Source organism: Panicum hallii, chromosome 4 (genome assembly GCF_002211085.1).
Source record: "Panicum hallii strain FIL2 chromosome 4, PHallii_v3.1, whole genome shotgun sequence".
NCBI lineage: Eukaryota > Viridiplantae > Streptophyta > Magnoliopsida > Poales > Poaceae > Panicum > Panicum hallii.
Window position 1 is genome coordinate 9547695 of NC_038045.1, and position 25111 is coordinate 9572805.

General features: G+C 43.0%; 3 protein-coding genes and 1 pseudogene across 6 annotated transcripts; 1 reads left to right on the forward strand and 3 right to left on the reverse strand.

Annotated features, from left to right (window-relative positions):
• Positions 1-305: 305 nt before the first annotated feature.
• On the reverse strand, positions 306-8887 carry LOC112889011. Of its 4 annotated transcripts, XR_003227987.1 has the most exons (6): positions 6089-8887; positions 2920-3014; positions 2677-2735; positions 1941-2141; positions 563-1859; positions 306-464 (listed from the first exon to the last, which is right to left on the reverse strand). XR_003227987.1 is itself a non-coding variant. In XM_025955467.1 (2 exons), exon 1 carries the CDS (start codon positions 8783-8785, stop codon positions 6107-6109), a length of 2679 nt encoding a protein of 892 aa, XP_025811252.1. In that variant the 5' UTR covers positions 8786-8886; the 3' UTR covers positions 2703-3014; positions 6089-6106. The 4 variants fall into 4 exon arrangements, 1 of the variants encoding a protein (XP_025811252.1); XR_003227988.1 differs by lacking the exon at positions 2677-2735; XR_003227986.1 differs by lacking the exons at positions 306-464; positions 563-1859; positions 1941-2141 and having other exon boundaries at positions 2257-2760.
• A 2077-nt stretch (positions 8888-10964) lies between these two features.
• On the reverse strand, positions 10965-16619 carry LOC112889778 (T-complex protein 1 subunit gamma). Its single transcript, XM_025956547.1, has 14 exons — positions 16436-16619; positions 16100-16161; positions 15772-15844; positions 14895-14962; positions 14739-14808; positions 14573-14641; positions 14398-14469; positions 13527-13600; positions 13143-13420; positions 12613-12997; positions 12062-12187; positions 11783-11887; positions 11538-11612; positions 10965-11453 (listed from the first exon to the last, which is right to left on the reverse strand). Exons 1-14 carry the CDS (start codon positions 16464-16466, stop codon positions 11265-11267), a joined length of 1677 nt encoding a protein of 558 aa, XP_025812332.1. The 5' UTR covers positions 16467-16619; the 3' UTR covers positions 10965-11264.
• A 2266-nt stretch (positions 16620-18885) lies between these two features.
• On the reverse strand, positions 18886-19645 carry LOC112888649 (annotated as a pseudogene).
• Positions 19646-21069: 1424 nt separating this feature from the next.
• LOC112889819 (PLASMODESMATA CALLOSE-BINDING PROTEIN 5-like) lies at positions 21070-25042 on the forward strand. The gene is made up of 3 exons (XM_025956592.1): positions 21070-21572; positions 21719-21746; positions 24810-25042. The coding sequence occupies exons 1-3, from the start codon at positions 21215-21217 to the stop codon at positions 24961-24963; spliced, it is 540 nt and encodes a 179-aa protein (XP_025812377.1). The 5' UTR covers positions 21070-21214; the 3' UTR covers positions 24964-25042.
• The last annotated feature ends 69 nt before the right edge of the window (positions 25043-25111 follow it).

Consider the following 25111-nt stretch of genomic DNA (forward strand, 5'->3'; position numbering starts at 1 on the left):
GGCTTAATGCGAGGTTACAGATAACCTCGCGCCCCTCGGGTTGGATACACTAGCAGGAGGTACCCCTGTCTGTATGTACGGATACCAACGAAAAAGTAATAGTCAAAATTTTGTTTGTAATACCATATTCATATCCAAAACGTCCCCTATTTGTAATTAAAAGGAGTAAAAATGTCATCAAATAGACTCATGGTCATGCTCCCTCCGTTATTTTACATGTCCATTTGTTTTGTCTCAAGAAGTATTTATATTTTTCTATAAACTTGATCAAAGTTGGATAATTTTAACTTAGGACAAAACAAATATGACAAGAAAAAACGGAGGGAGTATTTGACATTTAACTTAGGGTATCAAATTTTATCAACACCCCAGCAGTTCTTGTGAAATCTTGCCTAGCTTGTGACCAATTTGTCCAAGGTTGCACGACCACACGGTACCACAAGTTCACATGGTACGAATTCGAACTGTAAAAGTTTATATTAATTAGCATGGCATGAATCTCAAGAACAGAGGATCAAGTCCTTATGAACTAACTCATGTGTGAACGAAACACCAGATATACCTTTATAAACAGGCCCCAAGTCATGTCAGAAACATCAGGCGTGTTCCCAGAATTATACCTTGGCATGAGCAACAAAAATAAGATGAAAAATGGTAGGGCCGTGCAGGTGCGTAGCCGACGAGTTGTATCAAGAAATGGCCATGGCGAGCTCATATCAAACAGAGCTGAGTAGGAAGCTTCACAAGAAGGCGTTTTTACGCAGATATACGTACATGGACTGCACGGAATAAGAGACTAACATGGATGAAAATATGAACAAATCTTCCCCAAACAAAATATAAACAGAACTTGCCTCCACATCAACGGAATTGAGTAATCCCGAGGAGGCCAAGGAAGGAGCTGACGGTAACACTAGTGACGTCGTAAAACTACTTGATACTTGCACAACGTAAGGATCTTCTTTATCAATCAAGTGTTTGATTAAATTGTTTTGATCCCATAATGTCTGTTTGATCAAACACAGAGGATGGAAAAAGTCTGCTCAAGTCTTTGATTTTGAATCTGAAACTCTGAATGCATGATCTCTCAGTTGAACTTTGTCAATCTACTGAAACCTTTATCCAAATCTTTATCCTGCTTCTTCTCCATCCCCTAACCAACTATAATTTCCTAATTCTTGCATTAACAGATGGATGTTACCTTCGTTATTTCCGTGTTGATCCCTTCATTTCAATTAGGTTGCCCCTTCATGTTACTTCTGTTTCTGTCATTCAGTTCCGATTTTGGTCATTCGTACAGCTACCTGTTTAGGCTTTATGTTACTTCTGTTTCTGTCATTCAGTTCAGGTTTTGGTCAGCTACCTGTTTAAGCTCTATGCTACTTCTGTTTCTGTCATTCAGTTCAGGTTTTGGTGCTGTACAGCTACCTGTTGAAGCTCTATGCTACTTCTGTTTCTGTCATTCAGTTCAGGTTTTGGTCATTCTGTACAGCCACCTGTTTAGGCTTTCTTTTCTCTTAATCCTGCTCTTGTCACGCTTAGTGCCCATGTCGTGTAAGGAAACTTGTGTGCTTCTTGCATCATCTTCTAAGACCTTGACATGCAAAGCTTTTGCTTGTTCGCACGGAACAAGAGTAGAGCAGCTGTATGGCCAGTCCGAGAGATTCCAATATCCTGTTCCTGGCTGAAGAGACGTTTGGCTAGGTTATTTGGAACGTTAGGCAAGGCCTACTACGCCTGCCACAAGAGCAGTCCATCTTGAGATAGACAAGAGGCGTGTATGTGTGAGGACTCGGTACTTTCAATAAACTTTGGCTCGAGCTGTCATCTCCTCCCAAGGAGATGAGCACATGACGAACCTAACACGCACATGACTCTAACGTCAGTTATCAGATGATGAGATTTGGAGCATCTGTTTTGGACGAAACTCAGGTCCATACCTGTGGCAGAAGCAACTTTGAATCCCATTCTCGATCTGATATGCAATTCTATCAGTTAGTGTCCAAGAAGATCCAATTGATCTCCAAATGAAGTGGCAACTGAGCCAACTGCATCCATGGCGAGTTTCCTTTGCTGTTTCTTCTTTCTTTTCAACGAAGCTTGTGCTATGTTCTAGCTGCCCCTGCTGCGAAATATTATGTCTGACAGAAGACACCAAAATCCAGAAAACAAAGCAAAAAAAAAAATGTAAGCTATGAATTGATTGGCTCTTCATGGTACAAATAAACCTCTATGCAGACACCTTATCCATCTGGTTCTCAAAGTTCATCATGCAAGAATGTTACTCAGCTTCTGCAGCAACAGCACTGCTCTTTTCCAACATGGTTCAGGTCTTGAAACTAGGATAAAAAAAATCTCCAAAAAATGCAAATGCTTGCGGCTGACTTCCTGAAACTAGGAAAACGTCTTGTATTCCTTTTCTCAAGGCCTACTCTATACATGGTTCAGGTCCATGAAACTGGACACCTCTGAATTGTTCAGTGTAATGTGCCCTCAAAATAGAATTGTTCAGCTTAATGCAGCACCGTAAGTCTATAAATGTAAGCATTACCAAGGCATAGAATTTCCCATGGTTTTTGCTAGGATATGTGGAAGTATTTTGGCGGACTTCAGCGGCTGGAGCCAAATGTGGCACCAAACAGTATCTGCCCACAGAAATGCAGGGCTTAATACTACCCGCAGTCAAGCTGAAGTTGCTGTGCTTCCACGAACCAGCACTCTTCGCATCCGAAAGCCTATATTACACCGTTAATGCACAATCTGGAATTCAAAATGAAAACAGAGGATATGAATGCACATTTTGATATAGATTAAGAAACCCTAAATGCATCTAAGTGAAGCACTAATCATCAAAACGTCCCCATATGAGGATACATCCAAGTTACATGCGAAATGATTTATCTTTACTACAGTATGTACCACCAGGTAGCCACAACTGCTGACGTGTTCTCGTTGACATCAAAACATTCAGCAGAAGGGTAAGGCAGTAGCTGGGACCATCTTCACAGCTGAACCTGATAAAAACAATGGGAGATTTTCAGCTCATGCAAAATGCTATCCAACAAAAAAGAACAAGAACCAGAAAGCATAAATTCTGATACAACACCAAAGACAAGACAAGATAAGAAGTCAACATTAAAATCAGTGATCTCATGCTTGTTTTGTTAAACCTCCACATATTACACCAAACTGGAGCACAAAGGGAATAGAAAAGCAGTGAATACAAAATTCTGGGTTCTATACAGATACAGTTCATGCTTACCGTTGGATTCCAATTCTGGCAAAAGAAAACTTCCAAAACACAAAAAGATTAAAAAAGTATACAAACACTAAGTTGTATGCTATGATATACTTCCACAGATAGCTGCAAACTAAAAAGGGAACACTCCTACGTAATCCTCCCTAACTTTTGAGGCCCCCAGCTGGTTTTAAAAAACAGGCCATATCTGACAGATTGGTACTGCAAGAACAAGCCAGAAACCAAGTCCCAGAAAATTAGGCCTGCTCATTCAATGACTATCCTTTACTCCTAAACATAAAAAAAACCCTTTGTATTTTGTCTTCGAGATTAAAGTTTTACGACTAATTTCAAATGAGTCAGTAATAACTAAAATCATTATCTTGTCCAAGTACATTTGAAGACAGCTAGTGTAATGTAGGGGTGAAAGCAGTCGGGAACAGTCGGAAAAACTCTCTAACCATTTTTGTTACCATATTTTTTTTACTCGGAAATGGTAACGGCAACGGGAATGACGGTCAGGAAAACGAAATCGGATATACGGGATGGCGAAAACGAAACAATCCGATCGGAAATATGTCAATAATGGTCGGGAATCGATAGTTCAAATCAGGAAGATTAATTCACCGATCCATAGAGAACAAAACTAATCATACATGGCATTTGCTTTGGTATATATTTCAGACATGAGTACAGCTTCACATGACATGACATTTCACTTAGCGTATACTCATAGATTAGTACAATATAGAATATTATCTTTTTAATTGCCAGAAAATATGAAGAAAACAGAGACTGTAAAAGGGACCCGAAAAAGAAATGACTATGGCTACTCCGGCGGATTTGTGGGCCACCATGCACATGCTGACAGGCAGGCAAGACAAGCACAGCTTGCTTGGACGCTAGCAGCTAGCAGGCCGTGGGCCGCGTGCATGCACGCGTGCAGCGGCGCAAGCATCCAGTTGGCCAGTAGTCCCACCTCGTCTATCCTATCAATCATACATGTGCTGGTGAGCTATAAAGCAGAACGAGGGTTGGGAAAGAATTACATCAGTTTGCTATTTGCTAAACGGGAACACCTTGGGAAAATCCAGGAATTCCCGAGAGAAAAACGGGATCCGAGGAAACGGTCGGGAAATGTTGGCTACTGATTCCGTTCCTGTTCCTGTGACATTGTTACCGTTTCCGACCACATTTCGGAATTTTCCCGGCTAAAATGGAAACGGTCGGGAAATCTGGAAAACGGTGTCGGTCAGTACGGGATTTTCCCGTCCCATTTTCACCCCTAGTATAATGGTACAGTTTTTACATAACAAAGGTGTACACTCATACAGTGTTAAGGCATGGAACCAGTAATTATGTATGTGCCTGCAGCGTGCATGTTCCAAATTTGAATTTGGGGACTAAGTATTAAAATGTAGTTTTGACAGCTACAGAAATTTATCAATGAACACAAAAGATCCTTATCAAACTACAGTTACTTTGAAACTAAAAACATCACTCAACAATATCATCTAGAAACTTCCCGAGCAGCTCTTTGTGAATTTTTCTCCTTTTCTGCTAAATAACCAGCTGTTATTTCGGGGACAAGTTATTCCCATACTATGGTCCCAAACAATCTCAATCTTGAATTCAACAGGAAAAACTAGCCAATCATGCATTCTAATTTATTAATTTTATCTACAAGTAAATAACCTAACACTGGCTTACTGACATCAAATTCAGAAGCCATAGCTCATATTGAAACTATCATTACCTGTCTTTGAAATATTCATGGGGTGCTGACATCATGCACTGTAATTTAAACTAACACTAGCTTACTGACATAAAATTGGACATAAGTAATTCAACAGCTGTAAGGCCGAAATTCCACATGGAGTAGAATATTTTTATATTACACCCCATATATAATACTCCCTCTGTCCCAAAATATAGCTATTTTTAGGTTTTTCCAAGTCAAAACATTTTAAAATTTTACTGTGGATAGTAAAAAAATCATAACGATTGACAACATAAAAATGATATTAGTTGTTCAAAATGAAACCAACTATCATAACATGTAACCTTTTCTATTTAAAATTAATTATTTTTGAAGATATTAATGGTCAAAGATGAAAATGTTTGACTTTGACCAAATCTAAAAGTTGCTATATGTTGAGGTGGAGGTAGTATGTCATTTTAGACAAACAATATGAGCATATATATCCAGACTACCAGGTGAAAGTGATGCAAATAGATTTGTCATAAACCTAGCCCAAGCCTGGTGTAAACCCATGTCTAACCATTTCCTTCCCAATCCCAACCTTATGGCATTGGAAGCTATGATAACCTTATAGCAAGACTGCAGATTCTGTTAACTTACTAGAATATCCAGGCTATAGCTATATTCCTGGCATGAACCCAACTAACATGACATGTGCTTTACTGAAGCGTATCAAGGATACTGGTAAAATATGATAGCTTAACACATATTAAGACAAACTCATACAATATTTACCAAAGATGGTTACTAGCAATCCAAAACAAAAGGAGATATAACATGCCTCCAGTGATTCCAGGATGTAGCAGTTAAATGGGAAGTGTGAATACCAAGGCAAGAAGTATACTGTAAAGCATTTTATTATCTTTATCTGTCCTAGTTTTTTCATCACTTAATTCATTAAAAGAAATGGTAAAAAACAGTGGTTAATGTCTCAAAAGCATTCTACTGATCCAACTGCAATGTGTCATACTCTATGCAAAAAAAAAAGGTAAACAAGCACATCCGAATCATACAGAAAAATGGCATTCTCCAGACCATTTTATTTCTTCATATTACAATAGACTGCTTTTGTATGCTAATCCACATACCTCTGACCGTCAGGAAACTCATTCCTCTGTAGCTGGGGTAGCAAATCTTGCTCTTCTGCTTTCCTTGAGAAGATCAATCTCCTTGTACAATCCTTCCATTCTGCTCCACAGTGAGTTGACAGAAAGGCTCCACTCATCAAGCTTTAAGAACCATTCATGCTGGAATTTGTCAATCACTTCATTTGCCGCAGCAAGTTTCCGTTGCTCCTCCTCAAACCGAATCCTCTCCAACTCCTTCACACTAAGAACAAGACCGCCACCACCAGTAACATCGCCATAAAGAGGCTTGTTGCAAGGGAATTTCTTCCTGTATTCATCAAAAGAAGCCCGGGTGTGTTTCAAAGCTTTTTTGTAGGAAGTGACCAACTGGGCCATAACATTCAGATCATGCTCGAAGCGTCTAAGCTCCGCTTGATACTTATTCTGTTGCTCAAACCGAGCTGAGTTTAGGGATTGGATAAGTGCTTCTTTCTGCTGCAGCATGTCAGACCAATGTTGTTTCTCAAACTGCAAACTTTGAAGTTCTTGCTCCTTCTGCTCATAGAGTCTGCTTGCCTCAACCATCAAGTTCTGTATAGGTACTGAAAAGTTTGCATTGAAAAAGCCTGATGCGGGTGATATGCTGCTACTGTTGCTATGGCGCATCCTCTTTTGCTGATTGCACTGAGGAAACTGCTCTTGTGCCTGCATATTGCCATTGTACCCATCAATATCACCAATGTGCCTCTTGCCATTATTCCCAAATAAATATGAGCTCCCTGGTTCCAGGTCCACTCCACTCTTATGTGCATCAGCCCCCATAGACAAGAATTCTCCAGATAGGCCATGCACATTATCTGTTATGTTGTACGATGAGGGAATTGAGTTCATAGCTTGGAGGAGGTTTGATGATGTCATCCTTTCCAAAGATCCCCTTGCAGAGAAATCGTCAAACCCCAACTCATCCCTCATCTCGGCCTCCCCTTTATTCAAATTCTCAAACTCCATGCCCCCAAATGTATTACAGCGCTGCAAGGAGTGTGTCATTCCCTCATCCCCGTTGTCATCCCCAATTCTCCAATTCATGTCCTCTCCACCATTATCCTCCTCATATGCATCATCCTCTGACTCCTCCGCCTCTTCATTGTCACTGACACCCTCATCCAGATTTTCAACATGTGTTTCCTCTTCCACATCCATACTATCATAACCGTTTGTAGAGTTAAAACCCAAGCTCAACCCCATTGCATCATTCTCTTCATCCTCACCCTCATCATCTCCCACCTCCTCTGCTACAGCCACCACTTCCTCCTGTGTCACAACTCCGGCATCCACCAAGGGCTCTTCGCTGTCCTCTTCTGCAGCCACTGCCACATCATCAGCCCCTGCTGGTTCTGCATTCCCTGCATCCTCTTTGACGTCAGGCATCGCCTCAGCCAGCACTGCTTCAACTGCCCCAAACTCCAAACACAATCCGTCCAGGTTTGTGCTGTTTGCGTGCCCATCCAACGTCCCAGATTCATCCAAGCTCTTATCCTTAACACCCTCATCCGCATCCTCCAATTCATCTAAGCTCTTGCTCCTCACATCCTCATCCACCGCCTCTGGTTCATCTACGCTCTTGCTTCTAACATCCTCATCAACAGCCTCAGATTTATCCAAGCTTTTGCTCCTTGCATCTTCATCAACCACCTCCAATTCCTCTATATTGTTCTTGGCATCTGCATCGCCCAAACCCATCTTCTCCAAGACATTGTTCCTTGTAACAGCATCCCCCGGCTCCAACTCGTCCAAGCCCCCACTCCTCACATCAGCATTCCCCGATACTGACTCCTCCAAGCTCTTGCCCCCCGCATCCATATCCGCATCTGCATCTGCATCTACCACCTCCAGCTCCACCAAGCTCTTGGCTTTCACATCGATATCAGCATCCCCATCCTCCTCGTCCATCTCCACATCCACAGACGCCTCTGGAACAGCCTCCCCTCTCTCCCCACCGTCCAACGGCTCAAACAGGTTCGGCTTCTGCGCCCAGATGAGCCTCTGCAGATGCGGCCCGAAGTAGCAAACCCCATCGTCCCTCTTGGGAAGCTCAAGCAACTCCTTCTCCACGAGGCCCCAGATCAGGCCCGCCCAGTCAACCCTATGCGCTGACCCCTCCCTGACAGCCTGCTCCGCGGCGGCGACCTCCTGCGGTAGTATACACATGTCGTCGCCCTGGAACGGAAGCAGGACATAATCCTGCAGGAGCTGCATGACCGCGGGCGCCACCGCGGCAGGGTCCACATCGGGCGGCGCCGCCGCCGCGGAGGCGGGCTTCGGCGGGAGGGAGAGAGCGCGGGCGAGGTCGTGCCGGGAGACGGCGACGCGGACGCCGCGGACGAAGCTGCGCTTGCAGACCGGGTCGTAGAAGGCGACGAGCGAGGCGACGAGGTCGGGCCGCGGGGCGTCGGAGTGCAGGTCGAGGCGGGCGAAGCCGAGGAGGCCGAGCGCGCGGAGTGCCGCCTCGTGGGGCGGGGGGAGGGCCGGGGCCCCGGCGGCGGGGGAGTCGAGGGGGCGGAGGAGGAGATGGGCGCGGAGGTGGGCCAGGCGCTGCTCCGCGGCGGCGCGCTGCTTCTCGGTGAGGGGCTTCTTGAGCTTGCCGCCGCCGCCGGCGAGGGGCTTCCGCGGCGGCATGTCCGGATCCGGCGAGGTGAGGGGATCGGCGGAGTCGGGCATGGCGGGGTGGGGAATTCGGGGAGGGGGATCGCGGTGGCGTGGGGGCGCTTGCTTGGGTTCTTCGCGTGGGTTTGGGTTTCGCCGTTCCAGTTTCGTAGTGGGGGTAGATGGAAGAGTCGAGGAAAGTGAGGGGCTTTGGTGAAAGTTTTTGTCTTTTTTTCAGTTCAAGTCAATCCCACTTCGGTTTAGGATGGAATCATACAATATCAAAAAGAAATATGATGGAATCATACGAAATGAAATCAAAGATTCCATCTTTATTATAGGTGGGGATTATGGATGCATTCAATCAAGAGCGCTCTTGAATCAATTGTTGGAATCAATCGAAATAAAAGTAAAGGTGCCTTCTGACATTTCGAGTAATTAGTGGAGGTTTTCTGACATTTGGTTGGAGACGTGCGATTGGGGCGGCGGCGGACAAGGGATCCGAACTCAGAGCTAGGATCAGAACAGAATCGGGAGGCAGAATCTCCTGAAACCCGATTATATCAGTAACCTGAGTACATTATGTACGGATTCATTCTGATTTTTCTAAATTTATATAGAATTTAATATGCATCTAAACATATATTATATATAGATGCATGGTAAATCTTATGAATCTAGAAAAGCTAAAATAAACTATATTTTAGAATAGAGAGTATTCTCAAACCTCTTATCATCAATATTTTAGTGCACTTAAGCATGCTTGATCGCTACCAAAATTTGCTATGCCAAAATGTGGGCAAAACTATAAATTTTAGCGCTTGTTTGGTTAGAATTTAAAAATAGCCGACCAAGCAGTCACCCCAAAACAACTTCAATTGCAGAGGATCTTCAAATCTGTTAAGGGCTTTCCATAGCACCACATAAATTAAATCACTGCACTTAGAACTTAAATCAACAGACTTTGACCAGAAACTACCCAGTTGACCACTGTTTCTACTGTACCATGACTTCTGTCGGTACATACAGATAGGGATACCTCCTACTAGTGTATCCAGCCCGAGGGGTGCGAGGTTATCCGTAACCTCGCACTAAGCTTCTGGACGACAGGGCGTAAGGCCCGGGCCTGACAACTGGGGGTACGGTCTCCAGATCTCCCCCACGTATTAGCAGGTTCGGTGCCTCCACGTGCCCGCAAGGACGAAGTGTCCAGAAACAGCTACCACGGATCCGAACCACCGCGGGATGGTCTTCGGCCCCCCACGTGTGGAAGCCGGACCCCCAGGGGCCTGAGCGTCTGGGCCAGCCAAGGGGGCCCGGACCTCCCACCCCACCAGGGAGGAGGTCCGGTGCCGCCACGTGCCCCTGAGGAAACGGCCGCTAAACTAGCACCGTCACGTGTCCGGTGGATTCCAGCCTTCTGCGAGAAGCCAGCCCAACTACCGCATTAAATGTGGGTGGTTGGGGTGCGCGCATCCAAGACAGAGCATGGGCTGCTCTCTGACACGTTGGGCGGGTATGGGTGACATCACGGTAAGCCCGCCAGTTACCGAGGCGGCGCGTCACATCACAGCGCCGCCCGCGTGGGCGAAGTGTTATTATGACCTGTTGCAGGAAGGGCACACGTGCGCTGCTCCAGTGCGCAAAGGCTACAGCACGGTAGGTCAGTATAGCCCCTTCACCTATCAGCGAGAGCTGACTCTACATCGACAACACGACTTCCTCTACGCATGTTAGCGGCAGCAGACCCTATGCTAACAAAACGGCACAAAACTATGTCCAGACGGAGGATACACACGAAGGCTAACGAGAAAGATCTCCGGATCTGAGACATTTAAGGCTCCAACGTGTACATTATTTAATATCGCCGGGTTCACCTGTCGGGAGGGAGAGCGCGCACACGTTAGAAAGCAAGGTTCTCACACAAAAGAGAAGACACACAGACACAAAAGTTCATACTCACGTAGGGCTAGAAGTTCCTCTCCCAAACTAACAAACAATACATCATCACACAGTAGACGTAGGGTATTATGCTCCGACAGCCTAAACCACTCTAAATCCGTATATACTACTCATGTTCTAAATCCGTATATACTACTCATGTTCATGCACCTCTGGATCGAGCATTCCTTGAGTACCCCTAACTCATCCTAATCTACGATTAGGCGAGTGCACTCCAGCACCCGGCTGAAAAAATCGTTTCTCGCAACATGGCCCATAATCGTACAGTCATCCGAACTTGTAATGAGCACAGTTACAAGCATGGGAAACGATAGCATTACCAAACACATAGCATGTGTCATACAACAAACAGTTATCCACAAAAACTACTAGTCTGACTGCTGATAGTCGTTCAGCATTAAGTCCAAAACAAGATGAACAGCAGCCACACTTCAAAACCTTGGATCCCAAAACCCTCGAACCACTCAACCATAAGAAATCAGGTACATTTTCAAGCCAGGCCCAGCCACCAACAAACACTGAAACAATGAATTCGGCTCAACGTGCTACTCTGGCCTAAGTAAATAACTTCGCCAGTGTGGGTTCGCTACATCTACTCTGGGATCATCTGCTCGTTGTCCGCATCACCTTCCGTTTCGATCTGGGGCTGCTTGGGAGCTGAGGCTCCAGGAGCCTGCTTCTTCTTGATACCGCTGACAATGTCATCGATTCTCAAAAGCATGCAAGCAGCCTCAATAGCTGTCTTGAACGTCTGCGCTTTGACACTGTAGGAGTCCCAGATCTAAAAATAGAACACTGGTGCTTAGACAAGAACAGAAACATTGGGGGCAAGTTGGCATGTATGCAGATGAAGGGAGAGATGTACCTTTCGCTCTTTCATATCAACAATGTCTCCACTTCTTCCATCAAGACCAACCCAAGCATTTTCTCCATTAGCATGCTGAAGCAACAAAAAGCCATTGGTGCCGTAAATCAAATCCATCTATAATATAATTACATTACAGCAAACTAAACGATGCAAAGATTGTTTTGGAGGACTAATCGCTTAGAGCTTAAATCCACTATAAGACTAAGTTAACCCTCAATTTATATGAGATTAGGGATAATCACCTTTCCCTGGAGTTGAGTCATTGTCCTAATAACATTCAAACCACAATTTTGGGCCAATGTTCTTGGAATTGCTTCAAATGCCAAAGCAGCAGCTTCATAGGGCCACTGATAGAAACAAATAAAAACAAAAAGATCAGATATTCAAACCTAGTTGGTAGAAAAAAAGAGCTTCACCTGTGCGGTGACCCACTCAGAAATTTATGCAAATACAAACTATGGTATTAAGAATCTTATATAATGGGTTACAACAGAGGCAACTAACATTAACAAAAACAATACCTTTTCAACACCTTCAACTGAAGAACTCTTTTGCTTCAGTGTTGCCGATACAGTCAATTCAGTAGCACCGCCTCCAGGTAGGAGTTTTGGGTTTTTCAAAATGTTCCTCGCAACAGACATAGCATCCTGCATTAAAAATAGCATCTTAGAGGACAACTACATAACCTTGAACTTGTTGGCCTTCACATGAACTTCATGTTTGGGAAATGAAAAATAATTTTAGCACCGTCTTTTACATAGTTGATTTCTATGTAATTATGTCATCCAAAAATATGCAGCAAAATGAGTTAATAAGGGGCATTAGAACATAAGTGTACTAAACAAGAGCAATCTAATATAATTAAATTTCTAGGTTGCTCATATATGATCAAAATGATCCTACATATATTTCTTAGGATGCTTAGACGATCAAAATGATCCTAGAGTCTATAAAGGAAACAAAATGCTAAAATTGAACTTTGCAGGGAGTTGATGACTGAGGTCATAATATAGATTAAGTATCTCCCAACTAATAGAAGTAAGCAGATGGAAAAGGGCGAATGAGGAAATACCTGCAGGTTTCTCTCAACTTCATTCAAGACATCCTTGCTTGCTCCCCTCAACAGAACAGTGCAAGCCTTAGGATCTTTACAATCAACGATGAAGGCAAAGAATTCATCACCTATCTTCTTGACCTCGAAGAGGCCAGCTCCTGTGCCCACATCAGATTCTTGGAGCTCCTCAGGCCTGTTCACTATAACTGCTCCACAAGCCTTAGCAATTCTGTTGTTGTCAGTTTTTCGAAGTCTACGAATTGCACTAACACCAGCCTTGCTCAAATAATGAATAGCGAGATCACTGAGCCCTTTCTCTGTGATGACCAAATCAGGCTTAAATTTTAGAATTTGGGCACAGAGGTTCTTTATGTACTCTTCCTCCATCTCTAGCAGAACCTGCCTGAAAATAGTAATTTGCCAAATCCATATTAATATTTTACTAAACTAACATAAGACTATTGCATCCATTGAAGTTCAAAAGGACTGATGTGATTCAGCATATCATGAATACATGGCAGTAAAAGTTGCATGTAGGAACCTCTTACCAATCTTCTTCCTTCATCAACTCAGCATTGGTCTGATTTTCTCCCTTCTTATACTCAATAGGGCTGTCCAGCAGGATTATACGTGGGTTAACTATCTTCCTTCTCATTTTGCCAGGAGCCACAACATCCTTATTGATCATAACTCCTTTGAGGACCGTAGAATCCTCTAACTGACCACCAGGAACCTTTTCTACTTTAATATACTTCTTGATATCAACTTCCCGCATACCCTGACCTAGGTCAGCGCCTGCTGTTGTAGTAGCATCGATAGCAAGGTCCTGAGCAAAGCAACATAAGATGACAGAAAATCCATCAACTGAACATAGTAAAAGAAACAAGGTGGGGACAGCTGGTTGTTAAAAGTTTCAAACAGAAAATACTTACAGCAATAAGGTCGCCAAACTGACCAGTGAATTTTGTACCGATGGAGCTCTTCACAAGACCTAGCATTGCCGTGCCTACATAATGTACATCACACTGACATCAATATATTATGTTATATATCAAAAGATCATGAAAGAGGAGAGAGCTCATGTCCCTGGGAAGCACAAAACATAATGTTTGCAGGGTTTTGGGACTCGGAAGAAACCAATGTTCAAAAAGGCGCTAGGCGGTTTCTAGGCACTGACCCATCGCCTAGAGCCTAGGCGAGCCTAGGCATTCCAAGGCGGTTTGCTAGGCGGTGTTGTACATTGCAATACACATCAATTATATCTCTAAAAGAAAAGAAAAACTGGAGATCAGTGGGCCTAAAGTTGAATAGAGAGCCCATCAAACCAGCCCAACCCGGATCTCAACCCCCACCTAGACCTAGCTCCCACCTTATCCATTCGATTCCTCCCCACCTATGCCTCCACCCACCGCCTCCTCTGCCCAGGCCACCCGCCCGCGCCGCTGCCTCCGCTGCGCAGGCCGCCGTTCCTCCTCCTCCGCTTCTGCCCCTGCCTCCTCCTCCGCCGCACCCGCCCCTACCTCCGCCACCGCCACCGCCCGTACCTCGGCCGCCACCCGTCCCCTGCTTCCTCCTCCTCTGCCGGCGCTCATCCCCTGCCTCCTTTGCAGCCAGCGCCCATCCCCTGCCTCCTCCTCCGCAGCGCCCATCCCTGCCTCTACCTCCACCACAGGCCACCTAGGGGACCACCTACCCCCTAGGCCAGGCGGAACCCCCTCACCTAGCGCTTAGTCGCGCCTAGGCGGCTGCCTAGAACCACCTTTTTGAACATTGGAAGAAACAATAAGATCCATGTAAACTTACGATCATTCACATCAACAGACATTGCAATCTTGTCAAGAACAGATATAGCATCATCAAGCGCTTTGGTGTATGCTGAAATTTGGAACAATGTAAGTGTCAGAACAGATAAGAAATCAAAGAGAGAGAAAATAAGTTTTACTCCAGTAAACAGGCCCTGAAAACTAATGAATCTTACCTCGGCAAATAACGGTTGGATGATAGTTCTTGTCAATGAATGCTTGAGCAACATGGAGCATCTCACCAGCTAGCATTGAGAAATTTAATGCAAGTGAATGATAATATAGCAAACCATCATAACTATCAAAGCAAAACTGCCAAAAAATGTCAGATAAAACATATACCTAGAACAATCACAGAGGTTGTGCCATCGCCCACTTCCTCATCCTGTGTACGGCTTAGTTCAATCATAGACTGCACAATAACAGGGAACATAATTAGAGTGGCAGCATGAGTTGATCCATGGAACAAAAATATAGTGATCGCTGAATATGGTATACCTTAGCTGCAGGATGTGCAATGTCTATTTCCCTCAATATAGCATTCCCATCATTAGTAACCACAATACCTGCAAAGCACAAATAACCAAGACAACACTGTCAAGACAAAAAGAAAAAGCACTAGAGTATATCAAATATGGCATAATTTACTAATAGCCAAATTAATGTAGTTTTATCTACTGTACAATGACAACTGAAACAGTTAAAGACATCATTCCACCACAGCATCACATATTACTATTATCAAAAGTCACTACTGTATAGACAAATATTTTACAGGAATAAAAAAACCCATAACTTATTTGCTTAAATAGTTCACAGGCACATATGCATGTTCCCACAAAGTATGGATGCCGAGCACACATCAAGTTGTGTTGTTTTTAATCAATATGCCAAAAATATTCAGAAAAAGGAATGTAAGTTATCTGTAGGAAAACTATCATCGCTGGCATAGGAAAAACTATTTTAACAAAAGAATTGGGAAGAGTATCGCTAGAATTACCTCTAGGAGAACAAAATGGCATACATAACCGACCAGCAACTAAACAATTTCATTGCAGAGACAAACAAAAGGTTCATGGGAGCAGGTTAAAGATATCACTGCTGGAGGTTATAATATGCGTAAAGGTTCAACTATTTGTGGGATAGCAGAGATTCCATAATAGAATCTGAGCTTAACAGCCAAGGGGTACAGGAAAAGGACTGGCACCACGTAATTGGTATGAAGCAAGAACAATCCAGCAGAAAATTTATTGCCGTATTACCCAGTGCCCACAAATCTCCTTAATATAACAGTTCATATGAACTTTGTGGCCGAATCGAAATATCAACTGATAAATAATGCAATGCATAGACTAGATTTGAGTTATTAGCACACCTCCGGCAGCATCGAGAAGCATCTTCAACATGGATCTGGGACCTAGTGTAGTGCGTATGATGTCTGCCACAGCCTGCAAATCAACTACTAACATGTCACACCAAAACAACTAGTACAACATGTGGGAAATCCTCTAAACAAGGTTTTTTCTTTCCCAAATAACATGAGCAGGGCTATGGTACTATGCAACCAACAACAAAAATGAACTGCTTGCACAGAAAACTAATCAAACTAGTGCCGCATCCTGCACTGTACGCAGAAATTGACTGCCACAGTGCCAAACTACCGCCAAAACAGAGCGGGTGAAAGAAATCGTAGAAGCCCTCACCTTGGCAGCCTGGATGTTGGCCTGGTGTACCTTCGCGCCCGACTCTCGCTTCATCGAGTCCTCTGCTCAAATCAAACCATAGAAGAGATCAGACCAAATTCGCGCAAACCCAAACGGGAGAGATCAGATCAGCCCAACAGAACCCTAAAACCCGAGCCAACAAACCGAATCGCGGATCCCAACAGCGAGATCAAGCGGGTTTCGACACGAACAACCCAAGCAAAAGAGCCTAGACTAAAACCTAGGAGGAGCAAGGAAACATCATCTCGCAATCGAAAAAACGGGCACAAAAATGGCGGCGCGGCGTAGTAGTAGGAGGAGGAGGGAGGCACATACTCATCACGAGGACGGGGGCGTGCAGCGCCATGGCGGTCTCGCGACGGCGGCGACGAGTGGGGAGTGGAGAGGAGAGAGGAGAGGAGGGTGCTGCGCCGCGGGATCTTCCGAGCTTTCGAGGGTTTGTTTCAGTTTTTGTGGGGTTCAAGTGAAACCCTCGCGTCGCCGCCTCTCGACTCGAGAGGGTTCGCCGCTCACGTGCTTCCGGCGTGCGACCTCAGGAGCCCTAGAGCCCAGACGACGATCCCATGTATGGGCTTTCTTTAGACTATGATCCCATATGGGAATGGGCTGATGGCCCTTTTTGATTGGGCCTCGCGCTCGGTCCATCGAAGACTGGAAACGGCCCAAATACGGTGGACAGGGAGCCAACGCTTAGAGCCCCTTTGGCACAGTTTCATCGAAGACTGGAAACGGCCCAAATACGGTGGACAGGGAGCCAACTTATTCAGCTTATTCAGCTGTGAACTGTAAAAAAACTGCTGTGGAAAAGCTGCTGTGAGAAATCTGCTGTGAGAAAGCTGAATGCCGTTTGGTTGAACCTGCTGTGGAACTGTGAATTGATGTAAAATATCCGTAATGCCCCTAAGACCCTGATATGTTGTTTATATGTAAAATGAGCGCAATGATGTAAACTTTGCATTGGCGATATATTTTTCACGAAATTATATTACATATATAAATAAGTGCATTGTTAATTTTAAAAGAGTTGTCAGCTACATAGCAATATCATGTTCCCCTTACATTTTGTATCGAATCAGCTATCCTATCACGAATTGTGTTCATAATAACTTCATTCTCTCCCTCTATCTCACGACCATCATCTTGAGTTTGTTCCTCAACATTTAATGCTCCTGGCATATACTCCTCATCTGCGTCACACCTCTCAAACTCCTTATCACGCAACTGACTATCACGAATAAAATTGTGTAGCACAAAACACACTATAATGATCTCTTTCTGCCGGTCAGCTGAGAAACTCGGCATAGCTTTCAATATGCGCCATTTTTGCTTGAGAACTCCAAATGCTCGCTCGATGACATTGCGGAGAGAGGAGTGCAAAAAGTTGAATAACTCATGCTTTCCTTGCGGTGGACGTCCACGACGATGACGAAATTCTGGTATATGGTACGTAGTCCCCTTAAAAGGTGCAAGGTATTCAGTTCGATTTGGATAACCGGAGTCAACAAGATAGTATTTATCTGAAAATGAAAAATAAGTTAGCATTGTAAAAAATGATGATCAAAGTGTATAAGGGACAATTTACCTTTAGGAGGTATAGGAAATGAAGGAAAGTTTGCCAATGCATGGTTAAGGATCCGTGTATCATGTGTGGAACCCGCCCATCCAGCAACCACAAATGTGAACCTCGTATCAAAGTCACATGTGGCAAGTACATTTTGTGATGTATATCCATGACGACAAGTGTAGTTAATTACCTCATCAACCAGAACAATAACCGGAATATGTGATCCATCTATTGCACCAATAGCACCCTTGAAATGAGGCCAGGAACGAGGTTCTTTCAACTTCTCATGTTCATTGCTAAATGTTGGATCCTTCGGTGTGATATTGTGTTTTGCTAATTAAATTCCATATGAACTGTCCATGTTGACCGGACAAAACGGTTTTCAGCTTGGGAAAATGACAGAAGCCGTCCAACAATCCATAAGAACATTGCTAATGATTCTATTGATGTAACATTTCTAGAGGATTTCAAACCATATGAAGACACCAATAAATCATGAAGAGCCATAAAAACCTCTGTACTCATCCGAAACATCTTGTAAAAGTATCTTGAACGCTTGAAGCATTTCATGACCCAATCATAACCAAATTCCGGATCTTCTTTTGCTCTATATTCAGCTTTATTAGCATATCGCTCATTGTAAAGATCAGCCAGATTTCCAAGAAGCGCAGCATGTTGAGATAACTCATTTAGTGAAAGAAGAGACTGCTGCCCTTTTCTAGCCAGCTCTTCCATATTCGCATCCATCTACATAAACAAAGTAAATTATTCAAAAAATGCAAGATAAAAATAGTTCCAAGATACATAACAAAAATGGTTCCAACATACATAACAAAACTGATTCCAACATAAAAAATAACACTGGTTCCAACATACAAGATAATTGTTCAAACATACGAGAACGTTAGCAAATACATGGTTGAAACACAAGAAAAATTGATCTATGTGGCCTTCTTTATCTCGTGCTCCCTCTGAATCGAATCAAACCTTCCTTCGTTTGTTTCAAGCGCACCAAAAAACTCTCTAAACTCAGGCTTCATGAGTAATAAGTGAGATGTGTGCATCAAAGCAGTTTTTTCTTGAATCCCACAATCCTTCACCATTCTCATAGCTTCTGCAATAGTTGGAACACGGCTGGATTGCGGAGGAACCGATGATGTTTCAAGACTTGACCCAATTTTATCAGCTGCACTTTCAATCCTCATGCATGTGTTCTTGTACATCCGGAAAAATGGACTCTTCTCCTCCTTCTCTTCAATCGGACTAGACAATTGTTTGCGCTTCTTTCCTGCTAGTTTTGGTTTCTCAATGGGAGTAATCTCCACTGGTTCCTCATCACTCGAGTCACTTGAAGAAATATCTCCCGGACATGATGCGGAAGCACCGGTGACATGCACCTTCTCAAACAACAGATGTAAATCATCCAGGTACTTCGGCCCCCGCTTTCGAAACTTGACATGGACACACTTGACACCTCTCTCTGGGTTGTTGCATCGCTGTAAAATAAATTTAGCAAGGTTAGGAACGAAACATAACAAAGGCAAATAGAATTCCCTTCAAAAAAGAAAACTTAACTCACCGCAAGATGTTCATCCCACCACGTGCTAGAACACTCAACAGTTTGATTCGCATCATCCCATCCAAGCCTAGTGGCAGCATTTTTTAGTTCCATGAACACGGTGTAATCTTTTTTCATGTTGTCCAATTTATTCTTCAATTGTGACCTCACTGGTTTGAACCCGGTTCTTGCAAAAAGTTTATCCTCAAGGTTCTTCCAACCAGTTCTAGTGAAACAACGATTTGGTCTATTCCCAAGAATAAGCTCCTCCTTGCAAATATCAATGAAGTGCTTCAAAGTGGCATTATCCCACACCGCCTTTTCAGCCATCACTAATGTGAGGATCGCAATCAACTATTTTTTCATTCACAAGCAATCGATGTATTATTCCAAATGTTAAGAAAATAGAAATAAACCGGTGATTCCAGTGTAAGACAGTGCAAGACACGAACATACAAAAAATCAAAGGTCATCTAAGACAGTAAGACATGATCCTTTCAATTTTATTCTGATGGGTGAATCCAATGCTGTTGAATTTATTTAGTTGATCTGGTCTGATTTATCTCTTGTACTGGCAACCCACATTCCTTTGTTATTCTGCTGGCTGCTTGGAAAAGACTGTGGTCTGATTTATTTGTTGCAACATTTCTGTGTTATTTTACTATATGCTAGGAAAAAGTTGTATTGGAAATTAGTGGCATTGGTGCTAAAAGTTGTACAAAATGCCATATAAAAGGTGATCCAAGTAGTATGGCATCAAAATAAGGAGTTGAAAACCAATACTCTCCCTCCAAATGCTAACGCAAAGCAAAACTATGAATCTGCTGGCAAGGCCCGCACTGTTGGTGCAGGAAATTCTTCAGCTAAAGGAAAGCGGGTGAATCCACTTTGCTAAAACGTATTTTTCCAGCAGTTTCATCTGTAAAGTATCTGGTAAAACTATTTTTAGACTATACTAGTCGGAAATCGTAGCTTCTTCCGCAGACCCACGTTTCGCCGAACGATTTTAAAAACAGTTTCAGCTTTACCAGAGAAGCTGCTTCAGAAAAAGCTGAAGCTATATCAAACATGAAGCTTAATAATATTTCATATATTTATTTTTAGAGTAGACCAAATTAATACAGGGAATGAATCTCGTCATTGACTTGTGGCCATCATGATTCCACCGTCTAATTTAATTTTAATTTGACTTAAACAAATTTAAAGAAAGTTGCAACTAAAAGTTTATCGATTTTACGAAGTTATGTCATGGCCAAGCTATATAACGTTAAATTATTTTACTGAAAAAGTGCACCATGTAATTAAGACAGATAATTCTTATAAAATAATCTTGTGTGATGGTCGCAAGACTAAAAAAATGAAAAACTTATAAGTTAGTAAAATAATATGATAATAGACTAGTTTTGTAAGGAGAAAAGGAGAACAAAGAAGCTATAAGGAAGATACGAGAGAAATACTTTCGCGACTGCTAAGAGCCAAACATAGGTAGGGTTCATGCTACATAGCGCATGAACGGATGAGTTATGCAAGATACACACCCATGTTTTATATTATTTTAATTAAATTAATTAATGCTAACATGACCTTACAACCTTTCACAAAGTTCTCTTCTTGCTTACATGTAGCGTCAGTATCCTTGTCCTTAAAAAAGAAAATAGCCTGTTCATGCTATCCCTCAAAAGAGGAAAAAGCACATAGAAAAAAAAGTTTTAAAGAAAGAATCACAGCGCATTCCCGGCTCCGGTGCCCACTGGAAAGCCGGCGACGAAGCGAAAAGAGCCGCACCAAAGACGCGCTCTTGCACCTTCCAGACCACCACGACATCAGTCCACACTGACAGACTCAACACACCACCTCACCTCACAAGCTCACCTCCCGACCTGGCTGTCGGTCTCCGTCTCCCCTCCCGCAACGGTTAGCATTTGAATCCTCCTCCGATTCTCCCCGAATCGCCGCCGCCCTGGCGCACCCAATGCTGGCGCCCTCCCCGCTCCGCCTCCTGCTCCTCACCCCCATCCTCCTGCTCGCCCCGCGCGCGTCCGCCGCGGGGGCGGCGGTCGGGGTGAGCGGCGGGGGCCAGCTGTGGTGCGTGGCCAAGAACAACGCCGAGGACGGCGCGCTGCAGAGCGCCATCGACTGGGCGTGCAGCGCAGATGGCGGCCGCGCCGACTGCGCCGCCATCCAGCAGGGCGGCGCCTGCTACGACCCGCCCGACCTCCAGCGCCACGCCTCCTACGCCTTCAACGACTACTTCCTCCGCGCCGGCGGCGCCGCCAGCCCCGCCGCCTGCGACTTCTCCGGCGCCGCCGCGCTCACCGCGCTGAACCCCAGTAAGCGCCCGGAATCTCGCCGACGCAGCATCCTCGGATTTGAATCTTTTTTTAGTGCTGTTCTATTCTTTATTGTTGGATTCTGCTCTTTCTACGGAAATGTGCAACTGACTGTTGTGGTGTCGGTGCTACCGCTTGGTTTGCAGGTTATGGGAGCTGCGTGTTTCCTTCCAGGTTAGTAATCCGCGTGTATATACACTACTGTAGAGTATCCTTTAAAGCGTGGAATCTTTTGATCTGGTACAAACATGACTACAACATAAAAATAAAATGATAGTAGGGGCTATGTATCCACAGCACATCACCAACCTTCTCCTCTTGTTATAAAAAAAAAACCTTCTCATGCAACAGTAGACCTTGAAATTGCTACACGATAGCGATGAGCCTAAGATGAACCATGTAACAACATGAAGTTCAAATAATCATTAACCTGCCAGGCTGCCACAGCCATCTTGTATGATAATGTTCATGATGGGATAAATGTATCTCTAGTGGAAAACATACCCCTCAATTTATGATTGTGAATGCATCTGAAGGACCATCAAATGTTAGCAAATGCACAAGTGTGATGAAAGCAAAATATTCGCTTTTCAAACTTGAGCAATGGGCACAATCTTATTTCAACTCTCAGCTTCTAAACCATCATTTATCACAAGCTGTTTTCAACCCTAGCCCCTAGGGCAGTTTTATGCTTTTTTTCCTTTGCCATTTTTTATATGCGTGTGTTGATTAGGATGCTATTAGATTATATGTTGTTGAAATACTACAGATCATGCTGCTGCTGTGCTTAAAAAAACCATCAAGAAAATCAGCCTAGGGTTGATGAGCAATTTTGAAGTTATTTTTAAAATTGACCAAGGCAATAGTTCAAGGTTGAAAAGTAGGATTTTCCCAATGAAAATAATACTATTTTAAAATTGACCGAGGCAATAGTTCAAGGTTGAAAAGTGGGATTTCCCCAATGAAAATAATACTACTTTTCTATTTTGAAATCCCAAATTACATTTATCAAGTTTGTGACTTTTTTATCTATAACTTGTTTAGGTGATTCTTGGTTCTCAGTCTTAGTAATGCACAACATGCTAATGTAAAAACTCCAAACTTTTGATGCTCAAGAAAAAAACAAAGAAAAGAAAAATAAGAAAAGGAAAGGAAAGGAAAAAAGAAAAAGGAAAAGAAACAGGGAGCAAACCTTAATGAAAATATGTGCCTCAAAGGTCACAACTGCTATTTGGTTATGGTTGAGGCCTGCGGATTGTTACAATGCAGGGGGAGAAGCTGCTTATTTGTTTGAGCTTGTGATTGTGAACCCACAAGCCTAAAGTTGAAAGAAACAGGGCCTTAATTGTTTTCGTAGATAGCTGCTACACTGTAGACAGAAAACTGGTTAGATCAATCTCTGAAAGTTACAGTTTTGCCAATCGGTAATGGGTAGGTCCATAAAATTATATATGGATCCATTCCTCTAGGAGCTAACTAGGGATTCATATATCATGTGCTTACCAAGCAGTAGGGTTAATGCTAAATTGCTACACACCTGTACAAGTTGCCGCACTGTCCTACCAGCAGCAGTGATCTTACCCTAGCACGGCTTCTATTGCAATTTCTAGTACCCAGTATTTGAGGAAGTAGTAGTAGATATGCACTGCCTCAGTAATTGCAAACTGCAACATGTACCTTTAGAGTGGGATAATAGTTTAGTGGCCAATTAATTTGGGTGTGGAATTTTCCGGTCTTAACTTAAGATCTTGGCGGATTAATCTGATGTGTTATTCATTAGGGTGGAGGTTTTCTGGCCAATTTGTTGTATCTGTGAACAAATTTTCATCGTGAAACTGAAAATTTTCTTCTGACCACCAGGGGTGGGCCCAGGATTTGGGGTTTGGGTATTCAAAATTTACAAAGGGTGATTTTTTTTGACAGCATAAAGTATAAATTATAGCACATAATTAAATACCAAAATGAGATTGAGAAGTGAGCTATTTGAGCCCAAGAGGCAATATAAGATTGGGAAGCCTGTTTTGTGATGTTATTTTCTATTTTAATACATATACATGTTATATACTATGTATATAAATTTTTTTGCCAAAAATTTTAGGTATTCAGCTGAATACCCATGCATCAATACTGGGCCCGCCCCTACTGACCACTGAATCATTTGAGGGGGACCAACCAGTCACCTGTGTTTGACAAATCTGATCCAATTGTTCGAGAATTTAAAACTTGGCAACATTAATACAAGTTGCCAGACTGATGGTGCATTTCATTTGTAAACCAAGCAATCACTGTTCCTACCAACCTGATAAACAAATGGAGTGCTGAACATTTACATGACAAAATCACACAACCAAATATCCCTCTGATTCAAAATAGACTAGGACATTGATACGAACTAAAAGGTGAAATTTTGACCAGCAATTCCTATAAAAATACAACATTTCAAAGTAAGGTAATTAAATATTTGAAAAATACTTTTTCATGGTGAATCTAGTAAAATCGTTCATTGTTTTAATTGTCTGGACACTTCCAGTATTATTCACCATGATCTTGTCATCCCAGCAAGCAGCCCAAACCACCTAGTCTATAGTTCTCTACACGTAGGCCAAAGTACATTCCTTTGCTTCTTGACTCCAACAGCGCCACTGCTCCATTAGGGAGGTTGGGAAATTAGGGTTTTGGGAGTGTGGGTGGGGTGGGGGGGGGGGGTTATGTTATTCACAATATAGATCTAATTTCTGCATATTAGTTCCCAGGTTAAAAGTCTTATTATAAATCTCATTTCAGCATATGAGTTCCCTGGTTAAAAGCCTTATTATAAATCTCATTCCAGCGTATGAGTTCCATGGATTGTTGTTCTACAACTATCTTTGGCCATCTACACTAGTTAGTGTTGATTTCTTTCAAATGATGTATATTTCACTGAAGCATTATTTGTTGCAAGGAAGAAGAAAATTTTTTCTTGGTAGTTTATTATTGGATATACATCACTAGCATTTTGAACTTCTCTACTCTGCCCACTTGCAGCCTGTAGAAATTGGGGCTGCTAAAGTGATCTTTTTCATGTTAATAATTTTTTGCGAGACTTTCATGTTACTAATTTGTATCTGAGTTACCTTTTTGTTAAACCTGTTATTTTTTGCGAGACTTTCATGTTAATAATTCATATCGAATTCATGTCAATAATTATTTGCAAGACTTTCATGCTAAAACCATTGCCCTTTTGCTTGTACACTGCAGCACTTCCCCAAAAAATGGCAGCTTCACGGGAACAACCACCTACGGTTCCAGCAGTACAGAATTAAGCTATAATTCTTCGTGGAAATCCAACTCCTGGTCGTGGCTATTGCATATCTCTTTATCTATAATTCTTTTGTTTGTCACACATTTGTGACGAGTTTTCTTAAACCCTTGTCTGCAAGTACGATGAACTATGAAGCTTCTGGAATGCAATTCATTCTCTTTATGGCTGCTGCTTGGTTTGGGAGGCTGTGGAATATGGAAGATAAAAAAGAATCTCCGCACCTCCTTGGTTGTTTCAT